This window comes from Mobula birostris, chromosome 6 (genome assembly GCF_030028105.1).
Source record: "Mobula birostris isolate sMobBir1 chromosome 6, sMobBir1.hap1, whole genome shotgun sequence".
In the NCBI taxonomy this organism is placed as follows: Eukaryota; Metazoa; Chordata; class Chondrichthyes; order Myliobatiformes; family Myliobatidae; genus Mobula; species Mobula birostris.
In genome coordinates this window covers 438,465-460,754 of record NC_092375.1, presented here as the reverse complement: position 1 = coordinate 460,754, position 22,290 = coordinate 438,465, and the positions used below count along the sequence as shown (strand labels likewise).

Genomic DNA, 22,290 nt, shown 5'->3' with positions numbered 1-22,290 from the left:
ACATTGCTTTGTGGATGCAGAACTGGCTTGGCAACAGAAGGCAACGAGTGGTTGTAGACGGGTCATATTCTGCATGGAAGTCTGTGACCAGTGGTGTGCCTCAGGGATCTGTTCTGGGACCCCTACTCTCTGTGATTTTTATAAATGACCTGGATGAGGAAGTGGAGGGATGGGTTAGTAAATTTGCTGATGACACAAAGGTTGGGGGTGTTATGGATAGTGTGGAGGGCTGTCAGAAGTTACAACGGGACATTGATAGGATGCAAAACTGGGCTGAGAAGTGGCAGGTGGAGTTCAACCCAGATGAATGTGAGGTGATTCATTTTGGTAGGTCAAATATGATGGCAGAGTATAGCATTAATGGTAAGACTCTTGGCAGTGTGGAGGATCAGAGAGATCTTGGGGTCTGAGTCCATAGGACACTCAAAGCTGCTATGCAGGTTAACTCCGTGGTTAAGAAGGCATATGATGCACTGGCCTTCATCAATCGTGGGCTTGAGTTTAAGAGTGGAGAGGTAACGTTGCAGCTATAGAGGACCCTGGTCAGACCCCACTTAGAGTACTGTGCTCAGTTCAGGTTGCCTCACTACAGAAAGGACGTGGAAACCATAGAAAGGGTGTAGAGTAGATTTACAAGGATGTTGCCTGGATTGGGGAGCATGCCTTATGAGAATAGGTTGAGTGAACTTGGCTTTTTCTCCTTGGAGTGACAGAGGATGAGAGGTGACCTGATAGAGGTGTATAAGATAATGAGAGGCATTGATCATGTGGATAGCCAGAGGCTTTTCCCCAGGGCTGAAATGGCTAGCACGAGAGGGCATAGTTTTAAGGAGCTTGGAAGTAGGTAAAGAGGAGATGTCAAGGAAAGTTTTTTTTTATGTAGAGAGTGGTTAGTGCGTGGAATGGACTGCCGGCGGTGGCGGTGAAGGCAGAAACGACAGGGTCTTTTAAGAGACTCCTGGATGGCTACATGGAGCTTAGAAAAATAGAGGACTATGGGTAAAACCTGGGTAGTTCTAAGGTAGGGACATGTTCAGCACAGCTTTGTGGGCTGAAGGGCCTGTATTTTGCCGTATGTTTTCTGTGTTTCTATGTTAAAGTGAGAGGGGAGAGATTTATAAGGGTCCTGAGGTACAACTGTTTCTACATTGCATGTCATAGTTATAATGCAAAGGAAATTACAGTGGCATGAGAGAGGAACTGGCCAAAGTTGACTGGAAAGGGACACTGGCGAGAAAGACAGCAGAGCAGCAGTGGCTGGAGTTTATGCGAGAAGTGAGGAAGGTGCAAGACAGGTATATTCCAAAAAAGAAGACATTTTCGAATGGAAAAAGGATGCAACCGTGGTTGACAAGAGAAGTCAAAGCCAAAGTTAAAGCAAAGGAGAGGGCATACAAGGAAGCAAAAATTAGTGGGAAGACAGGATTGGGAAGTTTTTAAAACCTTACAAAAGGAAACCAAGAAGGTCATTAAGAGGGAAAAGATTAACTATGAAAGGAAGCTAGCAAATAATATCAAAGAGGATACTAAAAGCTTTTTCAAGTATATAAAGAGTAAAAGACAGGTGAGAGTAGATATAGGACCGATAGAAAATGATGCTGGAGAAATTGTAATGGGAGATAAGGAGATGGCAGAGGAACTGAACGAGTATTTTGCATCAGTCTTCACTGAGGAAGACAGCAGTATACTGGGCACTCATGGGTGGCAGGGAAGAGAAGGGTGTGCAGTCACAATTACGACAGAGAAAGTACTCAGGAAGCTGAATAGTCTAAAGGTAGCTAAATCTCCCGGACCAGATGGAATGCACCCGCGTGTTCTGAAGGAAGTAGCTGTGGAGATTGCGGAGGCATTAGCGATGATCTTTCAAAAGTCGATAGATTCTGGCATGGTTCCGGAGGACTGGAAGATTGCAAATGTCACTCTGCTACTTAAGAAGGGGGCAAGGAAGCAAAAAGGAAATTATAGACCTGTTAGCTTGACATCGGTGATTGGGAAGTTGTTGGAGTCAATTGTCAAGGATGAGGTTACAGAGTACCTGGAGGCATATGACAAGATAGGCAGAATGCAGCATGGATTCCTTAAAGGAAAATCCTGCCTGACAAGCCTATTACAATTTTTTGAGAAAATTACCAGTAGGCTAGACAAGGGAGATGCAGTGGATGTTGTATATTTGGATTTTCAGAAGGCCTTTGACAAGGTGCCACACATGAGGCTACTTAACAAGATAAGAGCCCATGGAATTACGGGAAAGTTACATACGTGGATAGAGCGTTGGCTGATTGGTAGGAAACAGAGAGTAGGAATAAAGGGATCCAATGCTGGTTGGCTGTTGGTTACCAGTGGTGTTCCACAGGGGTCGGTGTTGGGGCCACTTCTTTTTACATTGTACATCAACAATTTGGATTATGGAATAGATAGCTTTGTGGCTAAGTTTGCTGATGATACGAAGATAGGTGGAGGGGCCGGTAGTGCTGAGGAAACAGAGAGTCCGCAGAGAGACTTGGATAGATTGGAAGAATGGGCAGAGAACTGGCAAATGAAGTACAATGTTGGAAAGTGTATGGTTATACACTTTGGCAGAAAAAATAAATGGGCAGACTATTATTTAAATAGGAAAAGAATTCGAAGTTCAGAGTTGCAACGGGACTTGGGGGTCCTTGTACAGGATACGCTTAAGGTTAACCTCCAGGTTGAGTCAGTAGTGAAGAAGGCGAATGCAATGTTGGCATTCATTTCTAGAGGAATAGCGTATAGGAGCAGGGATGTGATGTTGAGGCTCTATAAGGCACTGGTGAGATCTCACTTGGAGTACTGTGGGCAGTTTTGGTCTCCTTATTTAAGAAAGGATGTGCTGACGTTGGAGAGGGTTCAGAGAAGATTCACTAGAATGATTCTGGGAATGAGAGGGTTAACATATGAGGAATGTTTGTCCACTCTTGGACTGTATTCCTTGGAGTTTAGAAGAATGAGGGGGGACCTGATAGAAACATTTTGAATGTTGAAAGGCATGGACAGAGTGGATGTGGCAAAGTTGTTTCCCATGATGAGGGAGTCTAGTACGAGAGGGCATGACTTAAGGATTGAAGGGCGCCCATTCAGAACAGAAATGCAGAGAAGTTTTTTTAGTCAGAGGGTGGTGAATCTATGGAATTTGTTGCCACGGGCAGCAGTGGAGGCCAAGTCATTGGGTGTATTTAAGGCAGAGATTGATAGGTATCTGAGTAGCCAGGGCATCAAAGGTTATGGTGAGAAGGCAGGTGAGTGGGACTAAATGGGAGAATGGATCAGCTCATGATAAAATGGTGGAGCAGACTCGATGGGCCGAATGGCCGACTTCTGCTCCTTTGCCTTATGGTCTTATGGAACAAACCCTTTGGCCGAACTGTTCTCTGCCTACTAGGACTGCAATCCAAGCTAGTCCCATTTGCCCATGTTTGACCCATATCACTCTGAGCCTTTCCTATCCATGTACCTGTCCAACTACTTTTTGCTAGAGCTGTTAGGAGTGGTTTAAACTAATATGGTAGGGGGATTGGGACCAGTATGATAGAGCTGAGGATGAGCCAGCAGTTTTACAAATAGATGACGTAATTTGAATGTAAAGAAAGAGAAGCTTTCTTTTTCGATCTTTTTTATTGAGTTTCAAATTGATAAACATAACAGTAATGATACAAAGTGATCGGGATTACATTAATAACGGTTAACGTATACAGACACAGACTCCGAGTATCATATTTAATTTAAACCTCCCAATCTCTTAATAACTGAACATGAAAAAGATTTTAAAAGAAGTTTTTACCCCCTACACTAAAAACAAAACAAAACAAAGGCTGGGCTGCCACATTTCATCAGTTAAAATCATTATTTGCCATTAACTCCGCTCCTCCATACACAAACAAAAAGTTATTGAAAAGGATTTGGAAAAGGTCAGCTTACATCATATGAAAATGTTGAATAAATGGCCTCTAAGTTTCTTCAAATTTAACCAAAGGATCAGTGGTACCACTCCTAATTTTTTCCAAGTTTGAACATGCTATAGTTTGGGAAAACCATTGAAATGTAGTAGGGGATTAGAATCTTTCCATTTAAATAGAATGGATCTTCTGCCTATTAATGTAACAAATGCAATCAAACAACAAGCTGAAGGGGATAAATGACTAAAGTCTATCATTGGTAGTCCAAAAATTGCAGCAATAGGATGAGGTTGTAAATCAATACGCAAAACTACTGAAATAATATCAAAAATGTCTTTCCAATATTTTTCCAAAAGAGGGCAAAACCAGAACATATGTGTCAAGGAAGCTACCTCAGAATTACATCTGTCACAGACAGGATTTATATGGCAATAAAAACGAGCTAACTTATCCTTGGACATATGGGCCCTATGAACCACCTTAAGTTGTGTCAAAGCTTGTCTAGCACACATTGAAGAAGTGTTAACTAGTTGGACAATTTTTTCCCATTTCTCTGTGGGTAAAGATACCTGAAGTACTCTTTCTCATTCATTCTTAATTTTATCAGACATACCTAAATGTATTTTCATAATTAAATCATAAACAATTGCTATTAAACTCTCCTGATAAAGGTTTAAACCTAAAATATCTTGTGTAATTTCAGTTTCATGTGATATCAGAAAAGTAGGTAAAATAACCTTCAAAGAGTTTCTAATCTGTAAATATCTGAAAAAATGTGATCTAGGCAAATTATATTTATTAGACAACTGTTCAAAGGATATGAGACAATTATCCATGAATAAATCACGAAAACATATTATTCCCTTCGTTTTCCATAAAAGAAAAGCTTGATCAGTTCCGGATGGTTGGAAGAAAAAATTGGGTATAATAGGACTTGATAGGATAAATTTATGCAATCCAAAAATTTAAGAAATTGAAACCATATTCGTAGTGTATGTTTAATTACTGGAGTACAGTAATCGTTTGTTTATTCAGTTTAGTAAGTGCAAAGGGAAGCGAAGCCCCTAAAATAGAAGCCAATGAGAACCACGTTCTGACTCACACTCGAGGTTCACCCATCTTGGACACTGAATTTCATCCAAATCTTGTGTCCGGTACTTTAGATATCGAATATTAATTGCCCAATAATAGAACCTAAAGTTTGGCAATGCCAAATAGCATTCTTTTTTTTTTAATTTCTGTAAATATTTCTTGCTTAATCTAGGATTTTTATTCTGCCATATATATGAAGAAATTTTAGAATCAATAATATCAAAAAAAGGATTTAGAGATGAAAATTGGTACCGCCTGAAATAGATACAATAAATTTAGGTAAAATAATCATCTTAATAGCATTGATTTGACCAATCGATGGGGACAATGGGGACCATTTAGTAAGCAGTTGTTTAACATGATCAATTTAGGGTAAAAAGTTAACTTTAAATAGATCCTCATGCTTCTTAGTAATTTTAACACCCAAATAAGTAAAATAATCAGTAACCAGTCTAAATGGTGATTGTCTATAGATTGGAACTTGCATATTTAATGGAAAAAGCTCACTCTCATTAAGGTTCAATTTATAACCAGAAAAACTACTAAACTGAGCAAGTAGTAATATTACTGCAGGGATGGATTTCTCTGGATTAGAGATGTATAGTAACAGGTTATCTGCATATAATGATACCTTATGCGTCTCATTCTCACGAATAATGCCAAATATATTGGGTGAATCACGGAGAACGATTGCTAAGGGCTCCAAGGAAATATCAAATAGTAAAGGGCTTAAAGGACAGCCGTGTCTAGTACCTCGAAAAAGCCTAAAAAAGGGGGATCTCTGATTATTAGTAAGTACAGTAGCCAAAGGTATATGATATATCAATTTAATCCAAGATAAGAATTTTGGGCTAAAATTAAATATCTCAAGGATGTTAAATAAATATTCCCATTCTACTCTATCAAACATCTTCTTGGAGTCAAGCGAAATAACACATTCTGGAGTTTTAGATGAAGTGTGTACAATGTTCATCACCTTCTAACATTAAAATTTTTATTTCTTCTCCCGTAATGGGTGCATCTAATGTTAAACATTCATTAAGTGGTAATTTTGGAATATCCAATTTTCCTAAAAGTTCATGCATTATGGTAGAATCGTCAGGAAATTCTGATTGGTATAAAGAGGTATAGAATTCTTGAAAAGATTTATTAATTTTGTTGTGGTCAACCATCAAAGTACCATCCCATTTACGAACTTTAATAATCTGACGTTTAGCCGAAGCAGCTTTCAGTTGGTTGGCCAGTAATTTACCCAATTTATCACCATGTATATAAAATTGACTCTTAGTTTTAAGTAATTGATTTTCAATTGGGGATGTTAATAACAAACTATGTTGCATCTGAAGTTCAACTCTCTTTTTGTAAAGCTCCAAATTAGGAGCAGCAGAATATTTTTTATCAATTTCTTTAATCTTATCAACCAATGTATGTATTTCATTATTAATTCATTTTTTTCAATCCAGCAGAATATGAAATAATTTGCCCACGGATATATACTTTAAAAGTGTCCCATAATATCCCACTGGAAATTTCTTCCCTAAAATTAGTTGAGAAGAAAAAGGCAATCTGTTCTTTCTTTAATAAAGTTAACAAAATTTAAGTCCTGAAGCAGAGTAGGATTGAACCGCCATTGTCTGGCACTGAAAGTTACATCAGTTAATTTGATTGATAGTTTCAGGGGCGCATGATCAGAGACGTACTCACAGGCAATAACAGATGAAACTAATCGAGAGTCAATAAAAAAGTAATCAACTCTAGAGTAATTCTGATATACATGAGTAAAGAATGAGACCTCTTTATTCTTGGGATGTAAAAACCTCCAAACTTCTAAAATTCTGGAGTCAACTAAAAAGGAATTAATAAAAATAGTGGATTTGCTTGGAAGTACATGACTGGGCGCAGACCTGTCCACATCGAGGGATTCAGGCAACAGTTAAAATCTCCGCCCATTATCAACGTATGTATATTCATTTAAATTAGGAAGAGATGCAAATAAGTGCTTAAAGAATTCAGAATAATTGGTATTTGGTGCATAGATATTAACCATAACAACTTTTTGGTTATAAAGTAAACCAGTAATTAACAGAAATCTACCATTCGGGTCTGAAATTGTTTCATAGTGAACAAATGAAATCAAGGAATCTATAAAAATAGAGACTGCTTTCACCTTAGCCTGTGAATTGGAGTGAAATTGTTACTATTTCCAAATCCTTAAAAAACGCTGATTATCCTCCTTCCTTACATGAGTTTCCCGGGCAAAGATAATCTGAGCATTAAGAAGGAGAAGCTAATGATTGGATACAGCTGCAGACAAAGCAAAGAGTTAAGTTGCACCACAGAGGTAAGATTCATAAGGATGAAGAATGCAGGATTGAAGGTGCTGGATGTAAAAGCGCGTAGCAGTCGAAATAAAGTGGATGAACTTGTGGCACAATTAAAGATTAGTAGGCATGATGTTGTGGGCATCACTGAGTTGTGGCTGAAAGACGGTCATATTTGGGAGCTTAAAATCAAAGGATGTACTTTATCGAAAGGACAGGCAGGAAGGCATAGGCGGTGGTGTGGCTGTATTAGTAAGAGATGGAATTACATCTTTAGAAAGCTGTGACATAGAGTCAGAGAATGTCGACTCTTTGTAGCTGGAGTTCCGAAACTGCAAGGGTGGAGAAAAAACTTTATGGGAATCATATATAGGCCTCTAAATAGTAGCCAAGATATGGGGTTGAGATTGCAAAGGGAGCTGAAAAAGGCATGTCATAGGGGTAATGGCAGAATTGTAATGGGGGACTTCAATATGTATGGGGATTGGGAAAATCAGGTTGGTGTCAGATTGCAAGAGAGGGAATTTTTGTTGAATGGCTTTTTAGAGCAGCTTATGCTCGAGCCTACTAGTGGAAAAGCTATCTTGGATTGGGTGTTATGTAGTAACCCAGATTTTATTAGTCAGGTTAACATAAAGGAACCTTTCGGAGGCAGCGATCATAATATAATTGAATTCATACTGAACTTTGAGCGGGAGAAGCATAAGTCACATGTATCAGTATTGCAATGGAATAAAGGGTATTACAGAGGCATGAGAGAGCAGCTTCTCAGGGTGATTGGAGCGGGATAATTGGCAGGGATGACAGCAGAACAGAGGTAGCTGAAGTTTCTGGGAAGGAACAGGATAGATATGTCCCACAGAGGAAGAAGTTCTCAAATGGCAGGGGTATTCAGCCGTGGCTGACAAAGGAATTTGAGGACTATTATCTAAATGTGGAGAAAATGCAAACATCGGAGGTGCAGAGGGACATAGGAATCCTCGTGCAAGACTCCCAGAAGGTTAATTCACAGGTTGAATCTGTGGTAAAGAAGGCAAATGCAATGTTAGCATTTATTTCAAGGGGAATAGAATATAAAAACAAGGAGATAATGCTGAAGCTTTATAAGACATTAGGCAGGCCACATTTGGAATATTGTCAACAGTTTTGTGCCCCTTATCTCAGAAAGGATGTATTGTCATTGGAGAGAGTCCAGAAGAGGATGATCCCAGGAATGAAGGGGTTAATGTATGAGGAGCGTTTGGAAGCTTTGGGCCTGTATTCATTGGAATTTAGAAGACTGTGTGGGGATCTCAGTGAAACCTACCGAATGTTGAAAGGACTATAAAAGTTGGGTGTGGAGCGGAAGTTTCCTATGGTGGGAGTATCCAGAACTAGAGGGCACAGAGTCAAAATTGAGGGGTGACTTTTTAGAACAGAAGTAAAGAGGAATATTTTTAGCCTAAGAGTGGTGAATTTGTGGAGTGCTCTGCCACAGATTGCAGTGGAGGCCAAATCCATGGGTATATTAAAAGCAGAAGTTGTTAGATTCAATATTAGGGCATCAAGGGATATGGTGAGAGGGCAGGTGTATGGGGTTGAATGGTATCCAGGATCAGTCATGAGAAATGTTGGAGCAGACTCTATGGGCTGGATAGCCTTATTCTGTTCCTATATCTTAAGGTCTTATGGTCTTTTATAAGTTGCTAATGTACCTTTTTTAAACAGTTCCTCTGGAAGATCATTCCATACACTGACCACTCTCAGGGTGATAAGATTGGCCCTCAGGTTCCTATTAAATCTCTCCCCACTCACCTTAAAACCTTTAGTTCTTGATTCTTCAACCCTACAAAGCACATTTAGTTCTCTTTAGTGCTCTTTAGTTCTTGATTCTTCAACCCTACAAAGCACATTTGCTCATTTCTGACCCTAATAATTTTATATGCCTCCTATAAGATCACCCCTTATTCTCCTGTACGCCAATGAAAAAAGGTGTCCTGATCTGCTCAATCTCGTAGTACTTCAAGTCTTGGCAATGTCATTATAGATCTCTTCTGCACTATCTTTTCTATAGCAGGGTTGACTAAAACTGAACAGAGTATTTGAAATGCGGCGTCACCAGTGTTTTGTACAACTACAATACAAGATCCTCATTTCTATACTCAACTCTCGAACTGAGAATGACAATGTGCCAAAAGCTACCTTCACCGCTCTGTTCACTTTCAATGCCACTCCTAACGAACTGTGAGTTTGAATTTCTAGGTCCCTTTCTTCTTTAAAACGCCGCAGGGCTCTGTCATTCACTGTCAAAGTCCTATGCTCATTTGACCTCCCAAAATGTGACATCTCACACTTAATAAAAAATTAAACTGCCGTCTCTCTAGGGCAGGAGTTCCCAATCTGGGGTCCTCGGACCCCTTGCTTAATGGTATTGGTTCATAACGTAAAAAAGGTTGGGAACTCCTGCTCTTGGGGATGGTGCATGTGTGGAGTGAGCTTCCAGAGGAAGTGGTAGAGGCGGCTACAGTTACAATATTTAAAAGACAGACACGTGCACATATAGGAGTGGTTTAGAGTAGGGGTTCCCAACCCTTTTTATGCCATGGACCACTACCATTAACCGAGAGTCCATGGACCTGCAGGATGGGAACCCTTGTTTTAGAGGCATATGGTTGAAAAGTAGGCAGATAGGACTAGCTTGCTTAGGCATCTTGATCAGCATGGGCTGAAGGCCCTGTCCCATGCTGTTCAACTATGAATCTAATCGCTGATGGGGTAACCCCCAATTCAAATGGGGCTGGAGAGCAAGTTCAGGCCCATGTCTGAGTGAAGCAGTGAGTTTAGCTGGTTCCTTATTGAAAATTATTTTAATTGATGCACAGCAACTGTACATAGCAACATAAAATTCTTTTTAACAGCGTATTCCAGAACATCCAGACCAACAGAAAATGGAAGAGGCAATCCGTGCCAATTGGGAGGAATTACGGGGTAAGAAAAGCCTGTGACTTTCCCCAGGAGGTCAGTGCCTGCTTCTCACAACCTTAGAATATTTATGACAAAAGGAGGCCATTCTCTCCTTTGGATCCTTGCCAATGTCGAGAGCATCCTGCCTAATCCTACCTTCCGGCGTTGTCTGTAGCTGAAATGGTCATGGCTCATATACACATGCGTGTGTTTAAATGTGATGAAGCATTGGGTGCTCTGTTCCAGATCCTTGTCACTCTCTTCTTCAAAGACACATTTCTCATTTTCCCTTCATCTTCAACCAATGAATTCTCTATGCAAATAGGCTTGAAGTGCTCCAGTTTGCTCCCACATTGCCCAAGATGTGGGCTGGAGGTTAATTACTGCTGTGGTGCAGCTGAGTGGCAGAAAATACGCAGAGCTGAGGAGAATGTGCAGGTCAAAGTAGGGTAGGGTAGAATAAAAAAGGGGGATTAATGTAGGAATACACACAAAATACTGGAGGAAACCTGTAGGCCAAGCACCATCTATGGGAAAGAGTAAACAGTCAACTTTTTGGGCCAAGACCCTTCATCAGGACTGAGTCGACTGTTTACTCTTCCTTAGCTGTTATCTGGCCTGCTGAGTTCCTCCAGCATTTTGTGTGTGTTGCTTGGATTTCCTGCATCTGCAGATTTTCTCTTGTTTGGGGTTAATGTAGGATTTGTGTGAATGAGTAGGCAATTATTGGTATGGTCTACAATGGATAAGAGTACTAGGAGATGTGTCTGTTAAGCTTTGTGGAAGCTTTTAATGAATTCCTCGTAGGAGGTTGGCTCACAAGATTGAACTAAATAGGATTATTGGTGTAGATTGAAATTTATTGTTGGACAAAACTGAAGAACATTAGGTGGATAAGTCCTCAGGGCCTGATACAATATACCCTGAGTTGCAGAGAGATGCAAGAGATGAGATTGCTGGGACTTTGAGTCCTCTGTAAGCACAAGTGTTGTCCTGGAGGACTGGTGAACAGCTATTGGGGAGGGTTTAAACTAGAATTGCTGGAGGGTGGGAACCGAACTGGAGAGACGAAGGAAGAGGCCATTGGCTCACAAATAGAGAAAGCTTAGAGACAGTGCGAGGGGGAGGATAGGCAGGTGATCAAGAAGGGATGCTCTCAGACCGATGGTTTGAGATGCGTCTATTTTAATGCAAGGAGTATTATGAACAAAGCAGATGAGTTTAGAGCGTGGATCGGTACTTGGAGCTATGATGTTGTGGCCATTACAGAGACTTGGATGGCTCAGAGGCAGGAATGGTTATTTCAAGTACCAGGCTTTAGATGTTTCAGAAAGAACAGGGAGGGAGGCAAAAGAGGTGGGTGCGTGGCACTGCTGATAAGAGATAGTGTCATGGCTGCAGAAAAAGAGGAAGTAGTGGAGTGGTTGTCTACAGGGTCTCTGTGGGTGGAAATTAGGAATAGGAAGGGGTCAGTAACTCTACTGGGTGTTTTTTATAGACCACCCAATAGTAATAAGGACATCGAGGAGCTATAGGGATACAGATTCTGGAAAGGTGTAATATTTGTTGTGGTGGGAGATTTTAATTTCCCAAATATCAATTGGCACCTCCCTAGAGCGAGGGGTTTAGATGGGGTAGAGTCGTTTGGTGTGCTCAGGAAAGTTTTTTGACACAATATGTAGATAAGCCTACAAGAGGAGAGACTGTACTTGATCTGGTATTGGGGTGGCATTAATTGGCTTGCTCAATTCTATATCAACCTCCTGCCTTTCCTTAACAGGCTCGGCCACTGCAAACAGCTACAGCAGTTTGTACAAGATGACTGTGGATAACGTAGCCCAGTATCAGTTGAAGAAAGAACTGCGAGTTCACCAGAGACAGAACAAAAGAATAATGGAGACAGGACAAATGGATGGACACAGCAAAAAAGCAAGGATGTGAAGGATGATATCATGTGTCCAGAGACATTTCTGCAGGATAGAGCAAATCGTCTGCACTGTTTGCTGGTGAAGTGCTCGTTAATGGATAAAAACTGGCTGCTGCAGTCCCCTGGCAATACGGGTATAAACTGGGGCAGGTACAAAAATTGTCACATGTATATCAAAACATCCAGTGAAAGTGATCTTAACGGAGACTGCAGCTTGGCACCATCTTCAACTGCTTTTTTGAAGAGGTTAAAGCTGAACAAAGCATTCTGAATGATTGGCAGAGTTCATTCATGTGCGTTTTGCACTCAGTATCAGTGACAAGCTTTACTCCACTTTTGGTAACTGCACTTCCCTTTGGCCCTCAAACCTGACCTGATCATTCAAAGAGTTTGTAATCGATCTGTGATATTAATCTAGTCATATTTTACCCATGTACCTTAATAAACTTGGCTGGCGCAATATATTGACCTTGGGTTTTAAATTAATGATTAAGTTGGCAGTTGTCAGGCTGAAGTTGTGGTGGTGTGTTAGGTTCCTGCTGGTGGAAGGGGTAGTTTGAATGTCCAAGTTTGGTGGGTCCACCAAGATGTGTTTATCCTTGAGCTTCCAGGTCTATCCATTTGTGTTGATATTCAGCAATTGTATCTGTACTGGTGTGAATGTGGTCTAATTAAAACCCATCAGATTCATTTCAGAAAACATTGTAAATCGCTATAAAGAATATGCAACAATTAACTAAAAACAAACAACATAATGGTGCTTAGTGATGAAGTTCAAATGAAAATAAATAGCAAAAAAGCTTAAAGTCTGCCTGGGCTGACTTTTTTTTAAAAAAAAAAGAGACATTTTCCATGTTTACTTCAGATTCCAGCATCTGCATGTTTTGTAATTGTTACTGGACTAACAACAAAGGTCAGAACTGATTAAACCAGAGGTAACTGGACAGTTGTAAGCAAAAGTTTGTGAACCTTTTGCAGTTACCTGGTTTTCTACATTAATTCCTCATAAAATGATCTTCATCTAAGTCACAGTAATAGACAAACACAATCAGCCTGAACTAATAACACACAAAAAATTGTACTACTACTTGTCAATACTGAGTAAACCATTTAAACAATCATTCTAGGTTCAAAAAGGATGTGAAGCTCTGGGGTAATGCCTTCTACAAAAGCTATTTGGAGTCAGGTGTTCTAGTTAATGAGATGAGATTGGAAGTGTGGGCTGCCGAGGTACCCTGCCCTATGTATAAAAAAAAGACACACAAGTCAGGTTACTGACATTGCCTGCTCTTCTCAAGAAAGATCCCTTTATGTGTACCATGCCTCAATCAAAACAATGTTCAGAAAACCTTAGAAGAAGAATTGTAGAAATGCAAGAAGCTGGAAACGTTGCTAAAGACCTGAGTGTTCATCAGTCCATAGGAAGAGAAATTGTCTACAAATGGCAGAAATTCTGTACTGTTGCTGCTTTTCCTAGGAGTGGGCATCCTGCAAAGATCACACCAAGAGGACAACGTGCAATGCTGAAGGAGGTGAAAAAACGCAAGGGTAATAGCAAAAATCCTGCAGAAATCTCCAGAACTTGATAAAGACCATAAGACATAGGAGATGAATTAGGCCATTCAGCCCATTGAGTCTGCTCCACCACTCCATCATGGCTGATCCCAGATCCTACTCAACCCCATTCACCTGCCTTCTCACCATATCCTTTGATGCCCTGACTGATCAGGAAACAATTAACTTCTACTTTAAATATTGTCACATACCCCGTGACGGGGATAAAGAAACCAGCAGAAATAGAAACCACTTTGGAATCCAGTATTGCTATAAACTACTAATATTTATTTGTAACTACGCAATACAGTAATATAAAAGTAAATAAATCACACAGGTTAGCAATGAATATATATATAAGTACGCAAATCATTAAGTGTGGAAATATATGTATGAAAAACCAAGCTTCTTTAAGTCTAGGGGTAAAAAGATACAGTCTTACGATGTTGAGTAAAGTTCAGTTCAGTTCGTGGTATTTAGTTGAATAGTGTTGGAGAGAGAGAGAGAGAGAGAGTTGAGTCTTCAGGTGAGCTGTTGCCGTCAATCTTCTCGTCGTCCTCCGAAATCCTTCATAAGTCACCCACTGTGACTTTAACCAGGGGGACCAGTTTTTCTGTGGTGGAGCTATCACCCCGGCAAGGGTGGACACATAGACAACTCCCCACCAGTCAACCCCTTCTTCACCGCTGGAAGAGCAATTTGGATCGATCCTCTAAAACCCACTTTCTCTGCGAGCACAACAATGCTCATTCAGTGTCCAGATCATGTGTCTGAGGTCTGTATCATCTGACCTCCCATTTATTTCACCAGGCTGAGCATCACCTGTCATTCAAAGAGTCCCTCCTTCCTTTGTCTGTAAAGGAATGCGAGCAGGCAACAAGTCCTTGGAAGTAACATCAATAATGTCCTGTTGGTCACCATAGCAACCTTCGAGCTGCTCAGTTTTTATCTCCAAAGTTAACTCCTGTGTCAGTCCAACCATCAATCTTGGTCTCTCTCCTTTCCAAACAAACCATCAATGATAAGTGTCTCTCTCTGTCTCTCTTCAAACAGTTAATAGGGGCACTCCTGGATCCCCTCACAATATACCCACAGACTTGGCCTCCACCCTAGTCTATGGATTCACTACTCCCTGTTTAAAAAAACCTTCTCCTTCCCTAAAAGTTTGCCCCTCAATTTTGAAGCTGTGCCCTCTAGTTCTGGATACCCCCACCATAGAAAACATCCTCTCCACACCCACCCTATCTTGTCCTTTCAGTATTCAGTAGGTTTCAATGAGATCCTCCCTCCCACCTGCATTCTTCTAAGTTCCAGTGAGTACAGGCCCAACCAAAGGTGCCAAATGCTCCTAATATGTTAACCCCTTAATTCCCGGAATCATCCTTGTGAACCTCCTCTGAACTCGCCAATGACAGCACATCCTTTCTGAGATAGGGGGCCCAAGACTGTTGACAATACTTCAACGCAGCAATACTTATAAAGGCTCAGCATTATCTCCTTGCTTTTATATTCTATTCCCCTTGAAATAAATGCCAACTTTTTAAATTTAAAGTGTCTGTTCATCTGTTCACTATAAAAATAACATTGAACAAGAATGGTGTTCATGGAAGGACACCACAAAGGAAAGAACTGCTCTCCAAAAAAAAAAACCTTGCTGCGTATCTCAAGTTTGCAAAAGACCATCTGGATGTTTCACAATGCTTCTGGGACAATGTTCTGTGGACAGATGAGACAAAAGTTGAACTTCTTGGCAGAAATGCATATCACTATGCTTGGAGGGAAAAGGGCACTGCACACCAACACCAAAATCTCATCCCAACTATGAAGCATGGTGGAAGGATCATCATGGTTTGTTTCCTATGGTGGGGGTTTCCAGAACTAGAGGGCACAGCCTCAAAATTGAGGGGCAACCTTTTAGAACTGAGGTAAGGAGGATTTTTTTTTAGCCAGAGGGTAGTAAATCCGTGAAATGCTCTGCCATAGACTGCAATGGAGACCAAGTCCATGTGTATATTTAAGGTGGAAGTTGATCGTTTCCTGATCGGTCAGGGCATTAAAGGATATGGTGAGAAGGCAGGTGTATGGAGTTGAGCGGGATCCAGGATCAGCCAAAATGGAATGCTGGAGCACACTTGATGGGCTGAATGGCCCAATTCTGCTGCTATGTCTTATGGTAAAGGTGGTTCTATCAGTTATTAAATACAAGGGTTCATATGCTTTTTCCAGCCTGGACAGTAAATGATTAAACAACGTGTTCAATAAAGACATGAAAAGTATAATTGTTTGTGTTACTAGTTCAGGCAGATTGTTATTTATTATAGTGCAAAGCTCCTTCAGAAAGTAAGGAGGCATGGGATCCAAGGAGACTTTGCTTTGTGGATCCAGAATCACCTTGCCCACAGAAGGCGAAGGGTGGTTGTAGATAGTCTGTTTTCTGCATGGATGTCGTTGACCAGTGGTGTTCCGCAGGGATCTGCTCTGGGGTGCCGCCTCTTTGTGATTTTTTTAATTGACCTGATGAAGAAGTAGAAGGATGGGTTAGTAAGTTTGCTGATGACAGAAAGGTTGAGGGTGTTGTGGATAGTGTGGAGGGTTGTCAGAGGTTCAAGGGCCGAGAGGTAATGTTGCAGCTATATAGAACCTTGGTCAGACCCCACTTGGAGTACTGTGCTCAGTTCTGGTCACCTCACTATAAAATGTGGTCTGATATTGCCTGAATTGGAGGACGTACCTTATGAGAATAGATGAGTGAATTTGGCCTTTTCTCCCTGGAGTGGCAGAGGATAAGAGGTGACCTGATAGAGGTTTATAAGATGATACATTGATCATATGGATAGCCAGAGGCTTTTTCCCAGGGCTGAAATGGCTAACACAAGGAAGCATAGTTTTAAGGTGCTTGGAAGTAGGTACAGAGGGGATATCAGGGGTAAGTTTTTCACACAGAGAGTGGTGGATGTGTGGAATGCACTGCTGGCGGTGGTGGTGGAAGTAGATACGATAGGGTCTTTTAAGAGCCTCTTAGGTACATGGAGCTTAGAAAAATAGAGGCTATGTGTTAGGGAAATTCTAGGCAGTTTCTAGAGTAGGTTACATGGTCGGCACAACATTGTGAGCTGAAGATTACAGAATATGCTGTAAATTTCTATGTTCTATTGTGACTTAGATGAACATCAGACCACATTTTATGAATAATTAATGCAGAAAACCAGGTAATTGCAAAGGGTTCACAAACATTTTCTTGCAACTGTACAAATACAATAGTAAATCAGCTTGGAATTATAAAAACAAACTGGTTTGAGCAACTACGAACATGAAAGTATTGGATTGTGGTTCACTGTCCATGGACAAGGGAACTGTGCTGTGTATGTCTCAGTGTGACCCCTATATGTGACTAGACCCACCAGTATGGTTGTCTTCTAATTTCCTCCTCAGCTGAAGGTAATTAAACAATAAAGGAGCATCCAAATTCCTGTGAAGAAGTGAATAAAAAAAAAAAGCTTATGATGTAGAATGTAACATTGGCATAAATAGACACAGTTCTAGCTAACAGGAAACCCTAGGCATAAGCGAGTCTCTCTCTGGTACAATGTAAAGAATGGTACTAGTTCTGGAACAAACTGGCTTTGCTGGAAGGAGTTAGAGCGTGGTTGTTGAGATGGAAGTTGGTTTTTCAGATCCGAGCCTGTGACCAATGGTGTGCAGCAGGATTTATTGCTGGGTTCACTCATTGTCAGGCACAATTTAGATGAGTATTATTAATGTGGTTGGTAAGTTTGTAGATTACATCAAAATAGGTGATGTCGTGGATGTGAAGATGGTTATCTAAGTTTACAAGGGGTTCTAGACCAATTTGGGAAGTGGGCTGAAGAAAGGCAGAAGGAATCAGGCAAGTGCAAGGTGTTTCACTTTGGTAAGTTAAGCCAGGGCAGGACTTGGACAGTACATGGTATGGCCCTGGAGAGTGCAGTACCACGGAGGAAACTAGTGCTACAGGTAGACTCATGGAAAAGTACAACACAGAAGCAGGCCCTTCAGCCCATCTAGTCCATACTGAAACCATTTAAGCTGCCTACTCCCATCAACCTGCACCTGGACCATAGCTCTCCACACCTTCCTATCCATGTACCTATCCAAACTTCACTTCAATGTTGCGATCGAACTCACATGCATCATTTGTGCTGGCAGCTCATTCTGTGCTGTCATGACCCTTTGAGTGAAGAAGTTTCCCCTCATATTTAAACTATGACCTCTGGTTGTAATCCCACCAACCTCAGTGGAAAAAGCCCTGTAGATACCCCTCATAATTTTGTATATCTCTATCAAATATCCTTCCAATTTTCTATGTTCTAAGGAATAAAGTCCTAACCTATTCAATCTTTCCTTATAAACTTGGGTTCTCCATACCTGGCAACATCCTTGTAAATTTTCTCTGTACTCTTTCAACCTTATTTACATCTTTCCTGTAGGTAGGTGACGAAAACCGCACACAATACTCCAAATTAGGCCTCAGCAACATCTTATACAACTTCAACATAACATTCCACATCCTGAAATCAATACTTTGATTTACAGATACTTCATTGATCCAAAAGGAAATTACACTGTCACAGTAGCATTAGAAATGCACAGGTATAAATATTCGAAGAGAAGTAGAAAGAATAAGAAATAAGTTACCACAAACAGTCTAACAGGAGGGGGTCATCACTTCCCCAGCTACAGGTTGACTCATTATAGAGCCTCATGGCTGACAATAAGAATGACCTCATGTAGCGCTCTTTGCTGCAGCACAGTTGTCTAAGTCCATTACTAACAATACTCCTCTGTTCAGCCGAGGTGGCATGCAGAGAGTGAGAAACATTGTCCAGAATTACCAGGATTTTCCATAGGGTCCTTTGTTCTACCATAGCCTCCACTGTGTCCAGTTTGACTCCTATAACAGAGACGGCCTTTCTAATCAGTTTATTTGAGCCTGCTGGCATCACCCGTGTTGATGCCATTGCCCCAGCACACTACCACATAGAAAGTTGTACTGGTGACAACAGACTGGTTGAACATGTGAAGGAGAGGCCTGCATTCTCCAAAGGACCTGAGTCTCCTCAGGAAGTAGAGGCAACTCTGGCTGTTGTACACAGCCTCTGTGCTGGTGCTCCACTCAAGTCTGTCATCCAGGTTCACCCCCAGGTACTTGTAGGTCCTCACCACATCCATGTCCTCACCATCAATGGTAACAGACAGCAATGCAGGCTTAGTCTTCTTAAAGTCCATCACCATCTCAGCGATTCAGGAACAGCTTCTTCCCCTCTGCCATGAACATTGAACCCTTGGACATGACCTCACTTTTTGAAATATACAGTATTCCTATTTTTTGCATGTTTTTTAAATCTATTCAATATAACTTTACTGTAATTGATGTACTTACTATTATTTTTCATTTTATTTATTATTTCTTTTCTATATTATGTATTGCATTGAACTGCTGCTACTAAGTTAACAAATTTAACGTCACATGCCGGTGATAATAAATCTGATTTGTCTTACTAATGTTGAACTGCAGATAATTCAGCTTGCACCATTTGACAAATTTCTCCACCTGGGCCTTGTATTCATCCTCCATTCCTCCCTTTATACAGCCAACTATTGCTGAGTCATCAGAGAATTTCTACAGATGACATGACTCAGGCTAATGAGCCAAAGCTTTCTTAATGATCCTATCTACCCGTGACACCATTTTCAACGAATCATGGACCTGTTTTCCCAGATCCCTTTGTTCTACCACACTCCTCAGTGCCCTACTGTTCACTGTGTAAGACCTACCCCGGTTTATCCTACCAAAGTGCAACATCTTGCACTTTTCTGCATTAAATTCCATCTGCTATTTTTCAGCCCATTTTTATAGTTGATGCAGATCCCTCTGCAAGCCATGATAGCCTTTCCTCACTGTTCACTGCACCCCCATTCTTGGTGTCATCCACAAATTTACTGATCAAGTTAACCATGTTATTACAGTATTGGGATTGTTGATGTAGATGACAAATAACGATGGACCCAGTACCTACCCCCATGGTACTCCAATAGACAGGGCTCCAGCCAGAGAGGCAACCATTTACTACCGCTGTCTGATTTCTCCCACAAAGGCAATGTCTATTCCAGTTTACTGCCTTATCTTGAACGCAGAATGACTGAACCTTTTTGACCAACCTCCCATGCGGGACCTTGTCAAATACCTTGCTAAAGTCATGTAGACAACATTCACTGTCTTGCCTTCATCCACTTTCCTGGTAACTTCCTTGGAAAACTATATAAGTTTGGTTGAAAACAAGCTTCCAATAACTTTCCCACATCTGATGTCAGACTCACTGGCCTATAATTTCCTGGTTTATGTTTAGAACCTTTTTTTAAATAGAGCAGCAACATTAGCTATCGTCCAATCCTCTGGTACCTCACCTGTCACTAAGCATAATTTACATATCTCTGCTCGGGCCCTGCAACTTCTGCACTTGCCTCCCATAGGGTTCAAGAGAGGCACGTGTCACAGCCTGGGGATTTGTCTCAGTACGGCAAACTCCTCCTCCTCTGTAACCTGCAGAGGGTCCACAAAGTTGATGCCACTTTGCCTTCCTTTTATAGACTCAGTGTCTTGTTTGCTGAGTAAATACAGATGTCAAAAAAAAAATTATTTAAGATCTCCCCCAGCTCTTTGGATTACCATTCCGATTTTCCAGAGGAACAATTTTGTCCCTTGCAACCCTTTTGCTCTTAACATACCTGTAGAATTCCTCAGGATTCTCCTTCACCTTGTCTGCTTGGGCAACTTCAGGCTGTCTTTTAGCTCTCCTGATTTCTTTGTGTTCTCTTGCAGTATCTCTGAAAGTTGGGGCAGTTAGACAACAGTTTTAAACACCTTCATCGGTCAGGGCAGTTGTGATGTCATGTTAGAGCTACACAAGGTATTGTCACGTACCCCGTGACGGGGATAAAGAAACCAGTAGAAATAGAAAACACTTTGGAGTCTCATATTGCTGTAAACTAATATTTATTAGTAACTATGCAATACAGTAAATATCAATGTAAATAAATCAAACAGGTTAGCAATGATTATATATGTAAGTAAGTAAATCATTAAGTGTGGAAATAGATAAATGAAAAACCAAGCTTCAGCTATGGATAAAGAAAGGTCTTACAACCTACCTCTCATTTATAGATAAAAGAGTATTACAAAGTTTCCAAATCCTGCAGGACAAACATGGCCTAGAACACAATGACTTTTTTAGGTACCTTCAAGTACGAAACTATGTTAACCAGAGTTGTAGATATACAGACCTATCAACAGTAGAATTAGAATTTTTCAAGATTCTGAATTCGGCTTGCAGTTCAATACCTAGTAAATCAGTTTCTCGATTATATAATGCACTCTCCCATGCTAAAGATGTAAATACACTGTATATTAAAGAGAAGTGGGAGAAAGAAGCGGGGTTGGTACTTTCAGAGGAGGCTTGGGGGAAAATCTGCAGCTTTCAATGATCCTCGACTAATTCTTTGACTTGGAGAGAACATTGTTGGAAAAACATTATAAGATACTTCAAGACCCCATATCAGGAAAAATATAAAGATACAAACGTGACGTGTTGGAGAAGGTGCGGCTCCAAGGAGGCAAATCATTTTCATATTTTCTGGGATTGCCCTAAATTAAGTCTATATTGGGAAGGTATTCATAGAACATTAGTTAAGGTACTTAGGTCCCAGATACCTCTGAACTTTGAGACGCTCTATTTGGGGCATGTATTGTTTCTTGAACAGAAGGAAGATATAAAGTTGCTGCAGGCCCTCTTAGCGGCAAGTAAGAAATCAATCACTAGAAAATGGCTAAATCCAATACCACCTACATTAGAAGATTGGCACGAAATTATCTTGGAAATATTTAAAATGGAAAAGTTGACTTACCCCCTGAGAATTCAAAAAGAAAAATTTTATCAAATCTGGAATAAATGGATTGAATATATAACCCCAATGCGAGCAGACTTTAGATGACTCTCCTAATGATTTATACTGCTCTTCTCATCAACACAGTAATATTGCTAATGTAAGTACCCCTAGTCTAAATGTCTTTTTTTTTTGTTTTCTTTTGGAAAATAGAGAATTAACACAAGTAAAGGGAAAGATTTGGGAAAGGGATAAAAAATGAAAAAATTAAGTAAATAAGTACATAGGGATTGGATAATTATGTCTGCGGGCAGGAGCAAGCATGAACAAATTAGGATATAAACACCTACAACGTTACATAGGCTTATATACAACATTTTGAACCAGTGGAAATGGTCCAGATGAGTTATATGGAAACTATTACCATTTTTCTTAACAACTAATACCATTACTTAGCCTAATAGATTAGAATTACCACAGTACATAATTATCTATTTAAGTGTCTAATTTGCTTTTATATCATCTCAATGTGTACTTAAGAATGTATAAATAATTATAGTTTTATACATATAAAAAAATGGAAAAGGTTATATGTGTGAAAAAAGTACATGATATTTGT

The 22,290-nt window shown here is 40.4% G+C and overlaps 1 protein-coding gene across 3 annotated transcripts in view; it reads left to right on the top strand.

The window, feature by feature from the left end:
• wdr4 (WD repeat domain 4) overlaps window positions 1-13,011 on the top strand; it is a 65,688-nt gene extending 52,677 nt beyond the window's left edge. The window contains exons 10-11 of one of the 3 annotated variants that reach the window (XR_011886237.1): window positions 7,254-7,347; window positions 10,225-10,294. Coding sequence is in view for 2 of the 3 variants with exons in the window: in XM_072259788.1 (XP_072115889.1) it covers window positions 10,225-10,294; window positions 12,051-12,211 (231 nt within the window). In the remaining variant the exon portion in view is untranslated. Of the gene's footprint in view, window positions 1-7,253; window positions 7,348-10,224; window positions 10,295-12,050 lie in introns of those variants that run through there. The other 2 variants (XM_072259788.1, XM_072259789.1) reach the window with 2 other exon arrangements.
• The last annotated feature ends 9,279 nt before the right edge of the window (window positions 13,012-22,290 follow it).